The following is a 19,890-nucleotide window of genomic DNA, read 5'->3' on the forward strand; positions in this document are numbered from 1 at the left end:
TGTTGGACTTTTTCAACTGGATTTTCCCAAAATATTTTGCTGTAAAACAAGGTTCATGTTCTTTTGCCTAAAACAATGTCCTTGTCATATTTTATACACCTCATTTCCAGTGTGTTTTTTAAACTAACCCTGAAAAAAGACATCTTTCTATTGCGAGGCCATTTAGTAGAGTAGAAAATGAAAAAGTGGTTTGTGGTGTGACGAACTGATAAACAGCCGGTTCTCTCTTCTTTGCCTCTCTCGTGCTCAGCGTGGAGAATTTGGCTATTTCAGCATGTACAATTTCTAAAATGTCATGCATTAAATGTCCCTTTCCTTCAGCTTTTAAATGAATCCATCAAGTCCTCCCCTGTAGTTCACTGCTAAACTGGCAGGAGGGTTGTTCACCTTCACCTCACTCATTTTAAAGCCCATCTCTTTCATTTAACCCGTCTTTCTTTTTAATTTGTTTGTTCCTCTAAATTCTGCCTTCGGAACTGCGACAGGGACTCACTATGTTGTGGTGGCTGGCGGGCGTATTGAGCTGCGTGCTGCTGGTGGCGGTGATCATCTTCTTCTGGACCACTGGGCAGCGCTATAAGGTGTTCAGGGAGAAGAGCCTGAGACCTCCAGGACCCTTGGTAACAGACAAGAAACAGAGAGATGACAGACTGAAGAAAGGTGAGAAAAACTCTGCGGTTAAACACAATTCTGATGGTAATTTAGTAAAACAGTGGAAAACTGTGGAGTAAATTTCACTCCTGTTCATCCTGTTTGCCATATAAACAGTTCTTACTTAATAGACATTATTTATATATGTTTCCAGTATGATGCATCATTTGAACTCATTTTTTTCTAAATCTCTGGAGCCTCTTAGACTGAACCAGTAGACTGGAATGTGGTTTGGTTGCTCTTGACAACATAGTTTCTTAATACCTCTGACATGCATCTTTGGTGTTCACATCCACATTGGATTGTTAGAATCTGTCCATATGTTTTATTCCATATAAAGGTATCTTGTGTCTGACTAACTGCTGGGTTGATGTGAAACTCCATTTTCATGTTACTAAATTGGGCAAAATTGTAAATTTTAGTCATCCTCTGGTCTTAGAAAGGAACATTAGCAGGTCATCAATATAAATCAACCACAGCTACACAGAATCCCATAGCAATCAATTAATAAACACACTGACTGACTAAGCATCAGACAGATTTACACCCTTGGGCCTATAGCGGTCCCACACAGCATGGATTGTTCCTCTTTTCCCCTTATGACCAGTTTTGAGCACACAAGAGACTGTTTAAACTGTTCAGTGGGCGTTGTACTATGGTTTATGTGAAGGCTCAATAAGATCAAATATTCCAGAAATGACTTTGTGTTTGCTCAGCATTGAAATTCTATTCTCTTACACTGTATCTCAGACTGGACTAGGAGGTCTCACACTGGTTAAACAGTTCAAACTCTTCATCTACAACAACATTAACCAAAGCCTGACAAATAAATCAGTCTGATTTCTATCTTATAAAACTCTATTATTATTGATTTAACAAATGTTTAAAACAGCTCAAAAAGCCAATAAGGGACAACATGTGTTTGTATTTGAAGGAATTTCATCAATTTTTGATCTATTATATTCATAAAGTGGACCTGTGCAGCCCACTCAGGTCTTTAGACCTTACCTTGATCAGATTGGAAATAATAAAATTTAGAGATAATCAAAGTGTGTTTTTATTGGCGTGACAGACAAGTGGTTACACAAACCACAACAGTATTAAATACAATAAAAGCTGTTATAAAGTACTTGAATGATTGTGAATATAAAAACCTGCATTTTTATCATCAGCAGATTTGAGTTGGGGTTTTTTTCCCATGGAAAAATGTCACAAAAGCATTCTGAATGAAAAACTGGCAGGCTGATTTTGAATTGCACACCTGTGTGCAGGTTTTCGTGTGGATCGAGTACCTGAAGCCCTGGACGCCATCATCATTGGCAGTGGTGTGGGAGGGTTGACAGCAGCAGCTCTTTTAGCCAAGGCAGGGAAGAGGGTTCTAATCCTGGAGCAACACGATCAGGCTGGAGGATGCACACACACCTTTGAGAATAAAGGATTCGAATTTGACGTGGGTAAGCCGAGGAACTTGCATGTAGCCACATTTATGCTCCAACAGCGGTATTTTGTAAAGCTCACTTGTCAAAATAAGTACATACAAAGATGATTCTGTTATCTACAGTATACATGTGTCACGTGATGGCTATTTTACATGCCAGTAAAATAGCAGCAATTTGATTATTTTATGTCAATGTTTAAAATGAAGATATGAAATAAATGTTTAATTGTTTTGCCTGTAACTTTCCCACCCTTCATAGGGTGAACATTTAAACTAAAGTGGGGTTGATGATATTAGGATATAATTAGTCTGAAATTCGACACTAAAACTCAAACAACAAAGGCATATTATACTTCCCAAGATTAAGGGTAAAAATGCATAACCACCCTCCAAAATCTAAGCTCGAAGCCATTGAGTCCAAATGCACATTTGTGCCAAATTTAGAGACAAGCCATGAAAGTGTTGTAGGGTTGTTTTCACAGTCTGGGATGGCAGACAACCACACCAGCAAAAGAGCTGTTTAACTCAATGATTGGGACTATTATATAACCAAATATTGATAAGTGATAACTGACAGAGTTAGTTATTTGCATTCTGATGTGGTTCATCTGCTTTTTATATCACATCACCAGCCATTAACATAGGTTTGAAAAAAAGCAAACACTAATTGGACAGCACATCTACACATGTGACGTACAAGAATTAACAGCCCAGAATATCAGCCAAGCTACATTATCTCTATGTATCACCATGTATCAAGGTCCTGTCTCAAAAATGTTTTTTTTATACATTAAGAGTAAACATCAGGTGATCTACCTAAAAGATTAATTGTTCCTGACAGTTGCTTGACAAACTTGCTGAACAAATAAACAGCAACAACATATAAATCATTGTTATAAACTTAATCCAATCTCTTTTGTCCATCCAAAGACACATTTTTTAATTAGAGCCTAAACCTGTGTGTGTCTTAACAAACATAATATGTGTCTGCAGGCTTTGTTTGCTGATGAATCGATGCCATGAATGAAAATGAATTACATTTTTTACTGATTTAAGGTTTTTTTGTTTGTTGTAGTGTGATGTTTAATAGATGTTATTGAATAACTCAAGTTGACTCTGCTGTCCACCGCCAGGTATACATTATTTAGGGCAGCTTCATGAAAACAGCCTGCTGAAGGTTGCACTGGATCAGATCACGGAGGGACAGCTGCAGTTCACGCAGCTGGAGGAGCACTTTGACACGCTGCTCCTGGGGCCACCTGACCAGCGCAGGTACAGGCCAGGCCTTCAACTGCGACACTTAATGCACATATGTGGGATCTGTGAATCTCCACGGTCCTTCTGAGTCTCTGATACACCCTCCTCCTGTCACTGCCAGGGAGTATCACATCCATGCAGGGAAGACTGAGATGGCAGCCAGCCTGAAGAAGCAGTTCCCCGGTGAAGAGGACGCCATCGATGAGTTCATGAAATTGATGAAGGTATATGGACAGGAAATGTTGGACCACATGCACTGTATTTTGCAAGTTTAAATGCTAATTTTAAAAGACATTTCCACGAGGTAGGGTGAACATAAGTCTTCTTCAAAAAGTTCTTTGATTTGTAGTTCTATAGGTTGAATCGGCACAGATCTAGCTAATACACGTCCTCATCGAAATATCCCAAGGGCATCTGGCCTCAGCCCTTTGTCCATGCTGACAAAAACCAGAGGGAAACAGGATGTGGCTCCCAGCAGAACCTTTCATTTCTCTCTGCAATAACAGGAAATAGGGCTTCCTTCTATTTCACTCTGCTAATAAGGTTTCAAATTCTCTATAATATTACAGTAGACTGAATTATTTGAAATGTTGGATAAAAGAATTACATGATTAAACTATAATGATTGAGAAATTAAACAATAATGATCTGGCAGTATATGATTTATGAGAATGAAAACTGAAATTAGGCATTCTAGACTATCATTACACCTGATCAAATCAAACACGGAGTTAAATTTCACTTTTTCTTCTGTCTGAATTTACATTTAAAGTACCTCATGGCTACAGTCAGAATTCTCTGGCTTTCCATCTTGTTCATGACCACCACAATTAGAAAAGCTTCTAAGGCCTTATGTTCTCTGCTGTGTAGGTGTCACCATTTAACTTTTAACTTCTCAGATTTTTCTTTAGAGGATCTTTACCGTGGACGAAGAGTTTGTTCTGAGAAATTAGCCCGATGAACCAAATAAATTATTATTGGGCAAAAGTCACAGACCAAGAAAAATGCTGAATTTGAAAGCCCCTTGGGAATAAACTTTAAGTTTAATTAAAATAGTGAGGATTCACTCAATGTGGAAGAAATGCAGGTTTTCAGTAAGGGATGAGAGAGGCAATAAGACAGAATGAGGGAACTCATCTTCTTGTCTCATCTTCTTTTGATTGCATTTCTCACAAGGTGACATCTAAACAGTTTTTATATATTTTCATACATGTAACTGTGTTTTCCCACATCCTTTAGACAGCCTCACAGCAGACGCCACTTGTGGCGATCTTGAAGATCATACCATATTGGATGGTTAACTTCCTGGTTTGGACTGGATTCTTGGATCGCATATCTTCAGTGTTCTCTCTTGCAGCAACCACCCACTCAGAAATCATATCCAGGATAACAAAGAACAAAGATCTGCAGACACTTTCTGCCTATCTGTTTTATGGTACGCACTCACTCACTCACTCACTCACTCACTCACTCACTCACTCACTCACTCACTCACTCACTCACTCACTCACATGTAACTTTACACAACATGCAATCTGTATTTCTTAATTTATCGTTTTCAGGTGTCCCCCCAAAGGAATCCAGCTTCCTTATCAATGCTCTCCTCCTTCACCACTACAAGCGGGGTGCCTACTATCCTCGGGGGGGTGCCAGCGAGTTTGCCTTTCACATCATTCCTGTCATTCAGCAGGCAGGGGGAGCTGTACTGGTCAGGGCCCCAGTTCAACGGATCCTACTGAATCAGCATGGAAAGGCTTGTGGTAAGAGAGTGTTCAAGACTGTACAGGCAAAGACAAGCTGACTTTCATCCCAGTAAGAAGCTATAATTTAACCATAAACCCTCACCATGAATCCAGATTGCACACAATCTTTATGATTATGCTGATGAGAGGCCATGTAAACATACACAATAGTGGCTATAAGGACTGAATAGTGGACTTAGCTAAATGTCCCTCCCCACCAAAGGGATATCCAACACTGGTTTAGTTTGTACCTTAAAAAGGAAAAAAGACAAAAAGTGATGTGATAGACGAGTTCTGTTTACACTAATTTAAGAAGAGAAGTAAAAAAATGTCCTTCTTTACTTAGGATCAAACTATCATGGTCCAATGTGCATTCTACTTTAGCTCCAATCTACTCACCCAAATATTGCAAAGAATTCTAAATATTTAATATGAGTTGTATGTTGCCAGGGGTTACAGTGCAGAAGGGGCAAACAGAGGTTGAGGTCCTTGCTCCAGTTGTCATCTCCAATGCTGGAATCTTCAACACTTTCCAGAAATTTCTGCCTAAAGAAATTCAGGATAAACCAGGTAGAATAAAGCATAAATAATGGTCAGATATCATTTTAATTAATCTTGTCTGTATCCTGCCATCTTGTTCCCAGAGGTTCAGTCGTTGCTGGGTATGGTGCGTCACGGTATGGGCTCCTTCTTAGTATTTGTTGGTCTGGATGGGTCCAAGGAGGAATTGGGCATTGTTTCAACTAACTTCTGGATGTATAAAGGCAATGATTTAGATTCTCTGTAAGTATTTGTTGTTACTTTTGTGTAAATGTTTAACGGTTGAATGACTCTAAAGGAGTGAACCTCTGTTTGTGTCAAGAATGGAGAGCTACTTTTCACTGAGCAGGGAGGAGGTCCTAGGGAATATTCCCATGATGTTCATAACCTTTCCATCAGCTAAAGACCCCACAGCTAACATCAGACACCCAGGTAACGCATTCAAATGTAAAGCCACTCAAGCTTGTTTTCATATTGGATGTTAAATTCATTCATGCTGTGTATTCCCATCTGGAAGATTTTTCAAAAGATTCGAAGCAGCAAATTCTGAATCTTTGGAGGGGATGTTCCATTTGATAAACCATCAACCTTATCTCAGGTTTTTCCCACCATCTATGAGATAATAAAAGCTAATTTTATAAAATTAGTAGCTTTAACTTGCTTTTTTGACCTGAAATTTACCTGTTAGGATTTACGGTATTGACTTCTGAAGAGCTGATGCCTAGTGAGCAAAGCAAAACATTATTGCCAGCTTTGCAACGTTACAAATTGGGTTACTCTCAAAAAAAATCATCAACATATAATCTAGTATATACAAGACAGTAAATATGAATAAACCATGCGTTGATGTCTGCTGTAGTTCTGCTGTAGAATACTTTTCCTCATTCAATCACAAATTGGGCATTTATTTTAAAAGACACATAGTTATCAATGGAAACACATGTGACCACACGCTTCCCTTCCCGTCACATTGCCCTGCAGGTAAGTCCTGCATGACTTTGCTGACCATGGCTCGCTATGAGTGGTTTGAGGAATGGGAGGGGACAAAGCTTGGGAAGAGAGGACAAAACTACCTGGATCTGAAGAACAGCATGGCTCAAGAGCTGCTAGACTGGGCACTGGTCATCTTTCCTCAGTTAAAGGATAAGGTGTGTATCCATATTTGTAATGGCAGGCTAGCATTTCTGTGGCTCATATATATATATATATATATATATATATATTTTATATTTATTACCTGGAAGAGGTGGTTTGTAAAAAAAAAAAAAAAAAGTAGCCAATCAAGTTAATTTATCAGCAAACTCTATTTGTACAATTTCCTGCAACCTAAAATAATTGACATTTTCCAGTTGTCAAAAAGTTGCTGGATAAAGTCATCCTGATTTATTTATTTTATTTAATATAGTCTTAACTTCTTCATTCTGTGTATCTCTTTGCATGTTCCAGGTCGTGATGATGGATGCTGCCACTCCTCTAACTAATGCGCACTATTTGGGTGCTCCACGAGGTGAGATGTACGGTGCAGAACACAATTTGGAGCGCTTCACTCCAGAAGCTGTAGCAAGGACAAGACCGCAGACACCCATTAGTGGACTCTACCTGACAGGTGAGCTGCGCAGGGTCTCACGTGAGAATTCAATACTCTTCTAATGCTGCTTAATGTGTCTGTCAAGAGCAATTATTTGCAAAATGGGCTTTAAAATGTACTTATTTAGTTCTAAACGACTTTTTTTTTTTGCTGTCATTTTTAAAAGAGATGCTGGTCTTGGTGTTTCTGTGTGTTTAGGTCAGGATGTTTTCTGTAACGGTATGGCGGGGGCTCTGCACGGTGGACTACTCTGTGCTTCTGCTGTCCTCAATCAGATCCTTTACATTGATCTCCTCGCCTTGAAGAACCGCCTCAAGCACAATCACCCCAATCTCAAGCTTCCCTAGTGAGAGGGTGATTGGTTCAACACATTAAATAAACTTTCCCCAGAATTTTTTGATCTTCTATTAATATTAGGGTCCATTCAGTGTTTAGATTTTAATAAGCATGATGAGCATCTTCGTAGGTCATTCAGAATGTGCCAGGTGAGAAACCCCTTTGGAGACGCTTCCGTGGTGCAAATTTAAAAAAAAAAGGTTTATGCTGTATGTTGGAAATATAATTGCACATTTAAGTCATGATATTTTTTTCCGTTCCCCATTAATAAACACCTTACAAACTGAATATGAATGTATAACAATTACATTGCAAGACTTAATACATTACTTTTTGCCTTTGAACCAAAGATGGTAATGATTGACAGATGCAACTCTCAATATTGTGTAACAAAAATTGTCTCTTAAATGTGATGTACTGTAAATCCGACCCACACTGCGGCCTTCCCAGTGAAAACAAAACCAAAAGTTTATTTAAAGCAAGGATTTGGTTTTTTCAAAAGGAAGTGAGAAGCTGTTATGAGGTTAAGAATTGTCATTTGTTGGCGTTTCTGGTATCAGCCTGTATTTACTCCCAAAATACTTCAAAGATTGCAGTACAGCCAGCCATAAATTTCATCCTAAAATTTTACTACTCACAATCCCTCCATTTTCAGCAAGCAAAACACATTAAAGATATTGATTGCAAGATTGTGGATAAAATACATGGTGTGATTTGCCTAGTAAACATTTCAAAATATACATTTGATGTTGTAATTAGGTACAATTAAATTGCTAAGAGGATTCTAGATTTTAGTAGTGTAATATATGTGTTGGTTTCCAATAGTATCTAAGTACCATTATCCATTACCTTAAAAAAACATTGAAGCATGTCTTTTCATCTACATATGAATAAGCAATAAAGAAATGGGTTCATTCCAATATCATTTGCAGATGATTGTCAGAAGACTGGAAATGTGTGTAGATTCTCTCCTCTCCTTTTCTTTCAAGCTGAAGATCTTCCCATCAGCCTGTTTCCTCCACGTCACCATTATTCCTTGACTCAGGCCGTGTTGCTTGAGTGTCTGTCTGAACTGAAGAACACAGACATTTTATTCTTTACTCCAAAAAAAGAACACATAAGAAATACACATGTATTTCATCAGGTGTGTTACTACAAAAAAGAAAATCAATTAAGAAATATTAACAATGTATTCAACTTTATTGATATAGTGTCTGTTACAAACAAAATTGTCTCTAGGTCCTTTACAGAATCCTGGGGCCTGACCCCCAACAAGCAACAGTGGCAAGGAAAAGGATCTCTTTAAGAAGAAGATCTCTTCAGCAGGTCCAGGCTCATATGGGGGATCCTCAGGTCCATACATAGAATGAGAGCAAAGATGATGGCCAAATCTATGGCCAAATTTAGATCACATATATTTAGATTACCACAGAGTTTACATTCACTGTAAAGAGTTTTCAAACAGGCTGAATGAGTCCACTTAAAAAATGCACAGTATTTTGAAACTTCAACTGGACCCTGATGAAGGAAATAAAAGTCTAAATGTACCATAATGGATAGGGTGCAGGCTCGATATAAATCCAATTTAACAATACTATTCTTAATGTTGCACCCATAAATCTCATTTCCTTGATCAAAATAAGATTTGTCCCATTTTGGTTGCAAACATGGTCATAATATTCTGCTTGTTCTTCAACATTACCTGTTGCAAGATGATTTCTGCTGCATCCTCCAGGTTGACAGAAGAATGCTGCACACTTACTTCCACTCTCACAATCTGTCTTTTCTCTTAAAAAAGCAGGTGAATAATAAGTTTATGAGATATACACATTCTATCTATCTATCTATCTATCTATCTATCTATCTATCTATCTATCTATCTATCTATCTATCTATCTATCTATCTATCTATCTATCTATCTATCTATCTATCCATCCATCCATCCATCCATCCATCCATCCATCCATCCATCCATCCATCCATCCATCCATCCATCTATCTATCTATCTATCTATCTATCTATCTATCTATCTATATATAAAACTCACCCATTTGACAGACACTGAAGCGCTCTGAATCACAATTGCTGACTCTCATCTTGTTTTTATAAAAGACCCCACAGGAAGTCCGATTCCTGGCATGTGTTTCATTAATATTGGTCTTCGCACGCAGGAAAGAAGTGGAGCTTCCATCTGACCACTTCCAGGGGCCTCTGTAAAGGCCTATCCATATTTGTGGGCTACTGCTTATTAACTGTATTTGCTCATTCTCAGATTTGTCCCTCACACTGGCCAGATCAGTATAGTGCTGCCTGCAGTAGCTCTGAGCATCCATCCAGGACATGGGCTTGTTCACAAAAATGAAGCTGGGCAAAATTGGGCTTTTATCTGGAAAATGGAAAAATGTTACACACCAATTATTAAAAAGGGTTTCAAAGCAAGTTGATGTGACATTACCTGATGTTAAACATCTAACCATTTTAGTGGAAAGCATTGAAAAAATTTGTGTTTCTCACCATTGTAACAGACAAACGTATATGGATTCAGGCAGAATGCATCATTCCATAAACCATTCTCATTCATTCTTGCACAGTTCTGCTGACCGCCGTGGTTGTTGGGTTGATTAGATTTCCACATCCTGAACTCTGCACCTTTGTTAACATAAAAGTCATCCTTTTCCAGTGACCAGCTCCAGCTATCAACATCCAAGGACAGACCCAGCCAGATTTTCTCCAGAGTAACTGAACTGGCAATATTCCTCAGCTCAGACAAGTCCTGCTCACTGTGAACTGAGCCCAAATCAGCACTGAACTCCTCCCTGCAGTGGCTTTGTGCATCTGTCCACTTCATTTTTCTCTTCACTAGGTTGTAGTTACCAGCAAAACAGGCAGGTAGGAAACACAGTCCTATGAACAGAACCAGAGCTTCACTGTTGTAACTCATCACATATAAATGGGTTTTCTGTACAACACTTTTATGGGATTTATTTGGTGGAGATCAAAATTTGGGACATTTTTTGCCTCCAAGAAACAAAGACTTCCCTTAAAATCTGTGCATGTGTTTCAGAAACTGAATTATTAGAAAACATAGTAAAACATTCACAACAGCAAAGGGCACACCACACTACGCTTTGTGGTGATAACACAAATCAACTTTGTTCTGAATTAACTAAACATAGCCAATTTGACCAGTCAATTAGAACTTTGAGTGAGCAGATTTTGTTATATTTGAAGAATTGGTTGTAAAACAGAAGAGGAAATTTTTGGTTCTAAGCAAGTAATTATAAATCACAAATGTTTTCTTTAAAAAGCTTCCACAGTGCTCTGATTTTAAAAATGAATACTGAAAAACTCACAGCTGATCATCACATAAATCATGTTTAATGCTTGAGAATGTTCACATTTCAGGTCCCGCATTTAAAATGCAATGATGGACAACATTTTGAGAAAAGAGGATTAAAAGGAGATTTTCTCATTGATCTCACCTGAGATGTGACATTATATGTACTGTATATTGTTTTTTTAAGAATGCATTGAATTTCACTAACCTGATAGGAAAATGATACCAGTTTTCAGCCCCATCTCAGGCGAGAATGTTCTCATGATGCTGGAATAAAAAGAGAAGAGCAAAATCTGAACAAGAGCCTGAACAAGAATGTTGTCATTTGCTGCAGCTTTGAATGTGGCTTCAAATCCTCTGCCCTATCTAATGTCACAGCACTTTGCAATAATGCCCAATTTGGTTACTATGCAAAGACATGATGGGATGTTTTTATTGCGCCACCAATAGATTGTTGGATTGCTACATTTTTTCCCCAGTAATTAATCCCTAAAATTCATAAAGGTTCATAAAGTTGTCAATGGAAAAAATCACTTTTAGTCTTACAACCAAATCCAGCAAAGCTGAAGGAAAATGGAGCCTCTTACACATCAGTGTTGTGGTTTCCAGACCAGCTGTTAGACAAATGAGTCCAGATCCTTGCATACACAAATATCTGACAGAGGAGACTTTGAACGTGCAAGGGCAATTCTCATCCATCCATCCATCCATCCATCATAGCAGTTACTGTATTGTGTTAATGCAACCCTGACAGCAGAAATGTCAGGGTTGGATAGGATGAATAAATCATTCTATAAGATACTGATATGCCATTTTAAAGGTATTTGACTTAGGGTACCTCTCACGAGTCACACGAGACAGCATTTACGGAAATACTTTGTATTTCATTTTAATGAACATTAATGGCTTTTGTCTCACAGTGAATCCACAGTGAAGCCATCTGATGAATAGGATGTTCTACCAGGGGAGACTGATACAAGACAGAAAAGACAGAGCACTCAACACGAGCCTGGTGGAGTGTCTGTGATTGTGGCCTCAAGGAAAGAGGGAAAATGAAAGTGCTGAAATCACAGGAGACAGCTGGGTATAGTTTTTCTAAATTAACTTTTGCTTGGCTTCATTTATTACATCATTTCCATCATACAGTCATTTTACCTCATGCTCTATGGGACAACATTAAAAGTCCACTTGAAAGTATTTAAACACATTCCATAATTTCCCGATGATGTCATTAATAACAATAAGAGTAAGAGATCTGATGCACAAGTATATTTCAATCATTTTTCTTGTATTTGGAAAATGTAAATGATTGAAAAATAACCCTAACCCTAACCCTAATGTTTTATTTTATTTTTAATGTTAATAATCACAGCTTTATCCACTGTGTGTGTGTGTGTGTGTGTGTGTGTGTGTGTGTGTGTGTGTGTGTGTGTGGGTGTGTGTGTGTGTGTGTTTGGGGGGACTGAGATACTGCTGCCTCCAGTCTTTGTGCTTTAGTTCCAAACAGAATCCCCAGAAGATCACAAGCATGTCGATGGAGCCCCACCTCACCCGGTCCAACTTCCTGTCTGAAGTTTAGGATGTCAGGATGTTGCCACAAGTGTACACTTCTGTCCACATGAATTTTTATGACAAAAGACCCTTTTAACAAATAGTATCTTTGTGTTATTATTTTGTAAATCTCATAATTAAATTAGTTTAGTTCACTGTGGGCCAGAAGCAGAAGTTCCTACAGGTAATGACCAAAACTGTCTAACAAGGAATCAACCACTAAGATCATTGAGTGGATGGATCTGTAATAATTAATGTGACCACGTAGAAACTAAATATGTCTGCTTTGGGGTAACAAACATTGACTCAACTGCAGTCAAGGTAGAGATAAAAACTGTCTTTTAAGGATAAAACATGTTTAACATTAATCTGACATTCAGAATCATAAACGTAAACAATACCAATTTTTATTTTCAGACCTAAATGAATCTTTAGTTCAGTCACCTCCATTGCAGTGGTGTGATGAAGGCTGTCTGTGGTTTCAGGTGGTGTTTAAAAGGTCAAGGACATAAATTCACATCCAGGACAAGTGTGCTGTTGACCTGAAACCGCTGCAGGCCCTGAACGCCCTACAGGACTTCGTGGTCTTTATGGAGCACCAGGCTAGTGGGTGTCTCCCATCCATCTACCTGTGGGGGGCGCCAAATCATAGAAAACAGCAGAAGTGAGAGCATGTCATGTTTGTAAGTGAGAGCATGTTTAGCTACATTGTGTAGAGTAAATAGTAGGTAATAATAGTACTACAGCAGAATATACAATGTTAGCCATTGTGTCTTCAATTTGAATTATTTTGATTGTAAAACTTTTCACAGGAGTTCTGTCTTGACATCCAGGAAGAAACATTATGAATCAGATGCAGGTTTTAGGTCTCACCCATTAATTAATCATTGATTGTTTTACCAGCAATATTGTCATCGACTTTACTTCCTTTTGGTGGACAGTTTCATAAACAGGTGCTCAGTAAATACAGTTTAGTGTTGTTTGAACGCTGATCTTTTAATTTTGTAAGAAACAAGTCGAGAGCCTGAGAATGATCAAAGGGTCTAATGGTGAGTCAAGCAGTTTCATTCTGAATATCTCTTGCCTCTATTTTATTTAAAATTTTTAATGCAGCACTTCAGATTGACTCCAACTTTAATGCCTCTGGAATTGACGTTACTTCACGTTTTCATACAGGTGTTTTTTGAAATATGGGATAATGTTTGAAACATCCCCAGTTCTAAGCAATAATACATCAGTCTATAGCATTCATGCAACAAAATCTTCATTGATTACAATAGCAATGACATTTTTGGATTTCTTTAGGACTCATCTTGTTATTGAAATAATTTTTGCTCCTTTTCCTGGGACCAAACATGATGTGAATGACACTGACGGCTCCGTTTGCCCGCATGAGCATTGGTAAGATGTAAACAGTTTGAATTCTCCTCTTTGGAGAAGATTTCATAATGTCTCCAAGGATTCTCAGTCATCCAAATATTGTTTACTTTAGTTGACTCAACGTTATAGTTTATTTTATTTCATAGGTTTTGTCATCATCAGAGAGAAATTTCTGTAGTTCTAGCTGCTCCTATAACAAATGAGTTGTGTCATGTGATTTTCTTGTCAACTTGCCAACGCAGCAACTCTGGGTTTGTGCATGCCCGTGCGTGAATGACTTCTGCTGGGGCACACTCAGCTGAAGAATGTGTGTGTGTGTTTAAACTTCCATCAACTGTCATTTTTAAACCAAACCACTCACCTCTGACTGGTCTAAATCTCTGGTCTGCATGTGGGACCAACCCTTGCTTTATTGTCACATAAATCTCATCCACAAATGCTAGCATGAAGTCTGGAATAACCGGTTTTTTAGCCACAGTGATTTCCCTTTCAGTGATTTCAGCAGTTCTTGCAAAAGCAGTCGACATCATGGAGGCAAATGCACACCACTCAGAGGTAAGAGCTGGTATAAATCTGCTATATATGTTATTCATATGTCTGCTCTGTGATACTAGATAACTACTTATCATTGCTTCCACTGCAGAGATGTTTGTAAGACTTTGCACAGTGAATCATTCCTTTTGATTGTAGATTATTTTTCTATTTTGCTGCTACAGTTACGCCATGTTCATCAAACGCTTTATTCACAGAGTAAGACTCAGGTTTAAAGGACTTAGGAGAGACTTGCAACAAAGACTATTAGACATAGGAATTTCAAAAGAATAAATTAAACAAAAAACAATTGTAAGAATGACTGCAAACGTAGCTCGTGAAAAATCAAAAAGATCCAAGCCCCATCCTCAAACTGATGAAGCAAATCTCCTTTTTATCTGGCAACCATAGTCATATATAATTAGCTTAACATCTGTAGTTATATTAATGTATTCTTTGTTTTATTACCTTACTCAAAACCTGTTCTTGGTCCTTTGCGTAATAACGCTTTTTGAACCACAAGGAACTAGCTCCAGTGATGTACTCATTCTATGTCAACACCATTGCATAAATCCATGTATGAAGTGCTTGAGGCAACCCAGTTCCCTTTCTACACAACAAATTTAGTTAAGAAACAACTCCAAAAATATTAACTAGCTGGGTTGTTACGTTAGAGGATGTGTTAGTTTAGCTCCAAGTTCAACTGTTTGATTACATTTAATTCAAGACAATCGTCCCAGTGTAACTCCAAGTCAATCTGTTTGTTTTCAGCACAAATTTACTTGCAATTCCCAGACTCTCAAAAATTAAAACAGATTGCTGAGCCTCGGCTATCAGGTACTTCTCCTATGATGACATTAATTGTGATTCAGCTGTTTTTTTGGTCTTGCAGGAAGTTGTCCGTCATTCCCAGTCTCTTTGTGCTGGCGAAAAGGACTACATCCACAAGAGGAAACATGTGGTTCTGGAGTCACTCAACAGCCACGGCATCAATTGTGAAGCTGTAAGAAAGAACACTCCCAACAAACACAACTACTGAATAAAACAGTCAATTTTCTCAATATCTCTTCCCAGGAAATGCAATTATTTGCTTCATAAATACATTCAATTCAACTCTTTATTCAACTTCATTTATAGGGCATTTGTTACAATAAATATAGACTCCACCTTACAAAAAAACAGAGCTTGACCTCTAAACAAACAACAATGGCAAGGAAACTCTGGGTGCCCCTCAGGTCATCTGAGGGGCACCCTGACTGTTTTGCAGTTGAGTGTGAAAAAACTGACTGAGTGGACCAATTTCTGCATGTTCATTAGCACGTTAATCCTACCATGTCTTCCTTATGTCTATATCACATCACCAGGACGGGATTCCACATATCGCTCTGTTGGCCTCTGGTGGGGGTCAGAGGTCATCGGTGGCTTTGATTGGCTTCCTCTCTCAGTTGCAAGAGGAACGTCTGTTGGACACGCTGTTGTACTTCGGAGGAGTCTCTGGGTCCACATGGTGATAACACTAAAACAAACCAGCAGAAGAATGAATAAGAATGATGTCTTTCTCTGATCACCACAGTACAGTGGAAGATAACAGAAGTGGATCTAAATGTCTTCTCTTTCCCAATAGGGCCATGTCCTCCGTGTACAGCGATCCACAGTGGAGCACCAACATGGACAAAGCAGTCACCAGGCTTTTAGATCCTGGAGTAGAACTGGAACAGGCTCTGGCCTGGTTGAATGAAAGAACAAAGGAAGAACATTTCTCTCTTTCAGACATCTGGGGGGTTTTGACCTCTGCAGGGATGATGAAACAGGTGCCAGAGCAACATCCATTATTCATCAAATGCCACACTTGAAATTTGAATGAACAGAAACATTTAAAAAAATAAACTCCCTTATGTTTGATTAGCTGGACCTGCGGAATCTTTCTGATGAGGCCGACAGAGATGCTGCCAACCCTTATCCTATTTACTGTGCAATAGAGAAAGAATGTTTCTCACAAGGAACTATAGAGGGTACTTAAGATACTCTTCCATGTTTCCATCACACGTGGAATATGTAGCAACATACGTATGTGTAAATCAATAACTGTGCTTAGTGTGATGTAAAGTCTCTGATTTTCAGGAAAATGGTTTGAGGTGACTCCTCATGAAGCTGGTTTTACGGAGTTGGGAGTTTTCATTGAAACATCTCTTCTGGGCAGCAAATTCCAAAATGGAGAACTGAAAGAGAAGAAGCCAGAGATGGACATGGTCAAACTACAAGGTAAAGACTCCACAGCCTGACGAAGGTTTTCAACTAAAGACACCAATACATGTATGCTTGGATTGCTTCACTTTTATAAAATTTCAAGTTTACCTTACCAAGGCTTTGTGTGTGTGTGTGTGTGTGTGTGTGTGTGTGTGTGTGTGTGTGTGTGTGTGTAAACCTGGCAGGCATTCTTGGCAGTGCGTTGGCTGATGAGTCGACCATCGGAGATTTCATCCCTCCTTGGCTGGATGGTAAGTGACAGAGACACGAATACTAAAAAAATACTAAATAAATCTGAAAAACCAAATATGTACATGAGTAGGAGACACACTCACACACTCTCTTGAATGTGGTTTTCAGTTTCAGGGCATGTCGATATTTCTGTTGAAGAGTACCTTCGTGTCTACAATGCCATGAAAAAACTAGTAGCCCTCACCAGGATCACCATTAAAGATATTAGAGCTTTGTCTGACCTGGACAACCTACAGAAAATGCTAGAAGGTAGTGATGATGACCATTCTGACCTTTAAGGATCAAAACAGAAGCAACAGAGCTTTTTCTGTCTTTCAGATAAGGTAAATCATAATGATTCTGCATGGCAGCAAGCGAAGAGTGAAGAGGAAAGAAAACATCTGTCTCAGAAGTGGACTTTGGAGCTCCTGGCAGCAGTGGAGACCTGGAGCCGAAGCCTGGAGGATGGAGCTTTTAAAAACCACGGTCAGGAGTGACCAAGCAAAGCCAGTCTTGCTTTAGTGTTTGCGACAAGCCTTTTTTTCTACTGAAGAGATGTTTATGTTGTGAAATTCTTTCCAGTTTCCCTGCTAATTGAAAAAGTCCTCCCTCTGATCATAAAATGGGAGTGGGGAACTATGGCAAATTTCCTTTACCAGTACCAAGGTAAGAAAATAGACCTGGTGATAATCAGCAATCTATCAAAATGGAATTTTATTGAGGAAACAGTCAGAAAACCAAATAAAATTAAGTCCAAGTTAAATCATTTATGTGTAAGTAGGAATCCAAATGACTGTCCTTGACAGAGTAACTCTGAGAAAAATAGAATATTAATAAAAAATATTAATTTGAAGTAAAATATTCTTCTGTTGCTGGGCAGATTCCAGTATTCCAGTTTGCCTTTATCCTAAAGAGACAATCAACCTGATAGACGCGGGGCTGGAAGTAAACGTACCCTACCCTTCCTTCCTGGGAGACAGGAGAGACATCGACCTCATCATTGCACCAGAGTACAGTGCTGGAAACATGTTTGAGGTGGTGCAGAGATGTATTTATTTGGACTGTATTTTGCATGCTAAAGCAAATGTAACCATTTAGCCTTAACTCTTTGATGAGCAGAATGATTCTAAGGAACATTTTCATTATTATTAAAACAAAGCCCATTGAAATTTTCTCCACCTGTTTAAGTTGGATTTGTAACACACAGAATGACAATTTCAAGGTTATTTACTGGCACGGCTCTCACCATCTGCACCCTTCAGACCCTGACTCTTGCCAGAGCCTACGCAGCTGCAGTAAAGAAACCTTTCCCAACGATAGATGACAAAATCCTGGAGGAGAAAGACTGGCCCCAGGACTGCTATGTGTTTGAGGGGAAAGAGAAAGAGCCCACCATTGTCTTCATGCCGCTCTTCAACAGAAACAACTGCAAAGGTTAGCTTAGCGTTTTGCTTCACAAAGTACCTCCTACTTATTGTGCTTGAAGACAAAATAGAAATAATATTAGCCATAGAAACAAACATAGAAGATTTTGAATTTTTAAAAACTTTTTTCTGTGTTGCAAATGTTCATTATTACTAGTTCCTTAGTTTAATGTGTCTTTTGGGGGGATTTGAGACATGTTAAAAGATCTGCTCAACTTCTATGATATCCAAAGTTTAAAAGCACAATGTTTACAAAGAAGGTGTGTGTCTTAACCTTGCCTAAATTCCTTTACACTTGAGTGTAAAACACACAGTTTCATACCTGGGTGAATGATTTACCTTTGGGCTTCCAGTAGGCCTCTTTATTGCCTGAAACCATTCATTTCTTTGATGCTTGTTTCAACTAGTTTTGTTTTTTTAATGACCGTTTATAAATGTGCATTAAAGGTAAAACTTTTCAGTAGTCAGCATCTTATATATCTAATATCATTGTTCAATTTACTGCATATAATATCAAAAATATAACAACTTTGATTGTCACCGTTTTCTACAGATGCAGAAGAGTACAAAGCCAAAATGGAGGAGTTCTCCACCTTTCAGCCACCATTCAACCAGGAGAAGATTGAGTTCTTGTTGCAGAAGGCGAAGGCCAACGTGAAGAACAACAAGGAGATTCTGCTCAGGGAGATTAGAAAGGCTGTTCTCCGCAGGCAGAGCAGAAACCATGGTACCATAGTTCATAGCTGAAAAGAGTTTAGTGTCAGAGCTGTCGTCGTTGAAAAAAGAACTTTGCTGCACTCAAGTGGACAAAAAGGAAAATAATAGGGGTCTTTCATTTCCCTTTCACAAGCAAAAGAAATGACTAGACTAGCAAAAGAAATGACTAGACTAGAACATAATTTAACAATAACTTAAGAGATTTTTATTGTGTTATCGACATTCAACACGTTATTAAGAAGTCAATTAAGCAGCCAAAGTATGACGACAGTGTGAGTGCGGACGCTGTATATACAGGCTCCGACCACTAGAGGGAACACTTTACTAAATGACACTCAAATGAAAACGACACCCGTGTCCCGTTTTAACTGTGCACTGAATAAAATACCTAAAACTTAAAAAACTCCAGATTTGTCTCTACCGTGTTTTTTTGTTTTTATTTTTAGACCGGGCCGTTGATGTAGTTGCGGATTTTTTTATTTTTATTTTTTTTTAAAAATACATATACACCCAAACATCAGCCAATGGGAACAAAACTGGCCCACACATTGGAATCACGTTGGGCTCCAAAACAAGCGCACCGTACGTGCTCCGGGGTGGGGTGACATGATGACGTCAGGCCTTTATGTTGGCAAATCACGGCGTGCACGGGGCGGGCTCGTGAGGCTGGAGTGGTGCGCTAGCAGGCTAAGTAGAGAAAGAAAGCTAAGTAATCGAGAGAGTGAAGAGGAGCTAACGCTTTAGGAGAAAGGCAACACATGATGCACAAATGCAGGGCGTCTTTGAGCACCTCTGGCTCCAACTGTTCTCATAGTAATCTTCACGGTTCCAGCTCCTGCTAACCTCACCGGCTCGGTGAAGTCGCGCCAATCACGCTCCACTTGACAAACTGGACGGGTTCTCGAATTTCCCACAAAC

At 38.8% G+C, this 19,890-nt stretch overlaps 3 protein-coding genes across 7 annotated transcripts; 2 read left to right on the forward strand and 1 right to left on the reverse strand.

Annotated features, from left to right (window-relative positions):
• Nucleotides 1–259: 259 nt before the first annotated feature.
• Nucleotides 260–7,563, forward strand: LOC101065125 (all-trans-retinol 13,14-reductase-like). The gene is made up of 12 exons (XM_003964388.2): nt 260–660; nt 1,923–2,105; nt 3,223–3,361; nt 3,468–3,570; nt 4,586–4,781; nt 4,909–5,106; nt 5,539–5,658; nt 5,733–5,871; nt 5,951–6,060; nt 6,610–6,776; nt 7,075–7,234; nt 7,415–7,563. The coding sequence occupies exons 1-12, from the start codon at nt 495–497 to the stop codon at nt 7,561–7,563; spliced, it is 1,830 nt and encodes a 609-aa protein (XP_003964437.1). The 5' UTR covers nt 260–494.
• On the reverse strand, nt 7,375–15,004 carry LOC105416410 (putative C-type lectin domain family 20 member A). 3 transcript variants are annotated; one of them, XM_029836770.1, is made up of 7 exons: nt 14,822–15,004; nt 12,887–13,071; nt 11,100–11,158; nt 10,069–10,458; nt 9,602–9,940; nt 9,255–9,340; nt 7,375–8,624 (listed from the first exon to the last, which is right to left on the reverse strand). In XM_029836770.1, exons 3-7 carry the CDS (start codon nt 11,152–11,154, stop codon nt 8,475–8,477), a joined length of 1,020 nt encoding a protein of 339 aa, XP_029692630.1. In that variant the 5' UTR covers nt 11,155–11,158; nt 12,887–13,071; nt 14,822–15,004; the 3' UTR covers nt 7,375–8,474. The 3 variants fall into 3 exon arrangements, with proteins under 3 accessions (XP_029692630.1, XP_029692631.1, XP_029692633.1); XM_029836773.1 differs by having other exon boundaries at nt 8,504–8,943; XM_029836771.1 differs by lacking the exon at nt 12,887–13,071.
• On the forward strand, nt 13,401–19,380 carry LOC101065347 (cytosolic phospholipase A2 gamma-like). Of its 3 annotated transcripts, XM_029836768.1 has the most exons (15): nt 13,401–13,491; nt 13,748–13,843; nt 14,316–14,377; nt 15,246–15,356; nt 15,718–15,860; nt 15,978–16,164; nt 16,260–16,365; nt 16,475–16,615; nt 16,786–16,851; nt 16,961–17,101; nt 17,171–17,317; nt 17,414–17,497; nt 17,712–17,866; nt 18,094–18,265; nt 18,809–19,380. In XM_029836768.1, exons 2-15 carry the CDS (start codon nt 13,807–13,809, stop codon nt 19,000–19,002), a joined length of 1,746 nt encoding a protein of 581 aa, XP_029692628.1. In that variant the 5' UTR covers nt 13,401–13,491; nt 13,748–13,806; the 3' UTR covers nt 19,003–19,380. The 3 variants fall into 3 exon arrangements, with proteins under 3 accessions (XP_029692628.1, XP_029692629.1, XP_011601975.1); XM_029836769.1 differs by lacking the exon at nt 13,748–13,843 and having other exon boundaries at nt 13,458–13,491; XM_011603673.2 differs by lacking the exons at nt 13,401–13,491; nt 13,748–13,843 and having other exon boundaries at nt 14,082–14,377.
• Nucleotides 19,381–19,890: the final 510 nt, after the last annotated feature.

This window comes from Takifugu rubripes, chromosome 5 (assembly GCF_901000725.2).
Source record: "Takifugu rubripes chromosome 5, fTakRub1.2, whole genome shotgun sequence".
NCBI lineage: Eukaryota > Metazoa > Chordata > Actinopteri > Tetraodontiformes > Tetraodontidae > Takifugu > Takifugu rubripes.

Excerpts from the sequence above, each read along its gene's own strand:
- LOC101065125 (XM_003964388.2), top strand. The coding sequence starts at position 495 with ATGTTGTGGTGGCTGGCGGGCGTATTGAGCTGCGTGCTGCTGGTGGCG. Across the intron at positions 5,659-5,732 it reads AGAAATTCAGGATAAACCAG|AGGTTCAGTCGTTGCTGGGT; the intron begins GTAGAATAAAGC and ends TCTTGTTCCCAG. Across the intron at positions 7,235-7,414 it reads TAGTGGACTCTACCTGACAG|GTCAGGATGTTTTCTGTAAC; the intron begins GTGAGCTGCGCA and ends CTGTGTGTTTAG.
- LOC105416410 (XM_029836771.1), bottom strand. The coding sequence starts at position 11,154 with ATGAGAACATTCTCGCCTGAGATGGGGCTGAAAACTGGTATCATTTTC. Across the intron at positions 9,941-10,068 it reads TACGTTTGTCTGTTACAATG|ATAAAAGCCCAATTTTGCCC; the intron begins GTGAGAAACACA and ends TCCATTTTCCAG. Across the intron at positions 8,625-9,254 it reads CAGAAATCATCTTGCAACAG|TTCAGACAGACACTCAAGCA; the intron begins GTAATGTTGAAG and ends TGTGTTCTTCAG.
- LOC101065347 (XM_011603673.2), top strand. The coding sequence starts at position 14,267 with ATGAAGTCTGGAATAACCGGTTTTTTAGCCACAGTGATTTCCCTTTCA. Across the intron at positions 15,357-15,717 it reads ACGGCATCAATTGTGAAGCT|GACGGGATTCCACATATCGC; the intron begins GTAAGAAAGAAC and ends TCACATCACCAG. Across the intron at positions 16,852-16,960 it reads CATCCCTCCTTGGCTGGATG|TTTCAGGGCATGTCGATATT; the intron begins GTAAGTGACAGA and ends TGTGGTTTTCAG.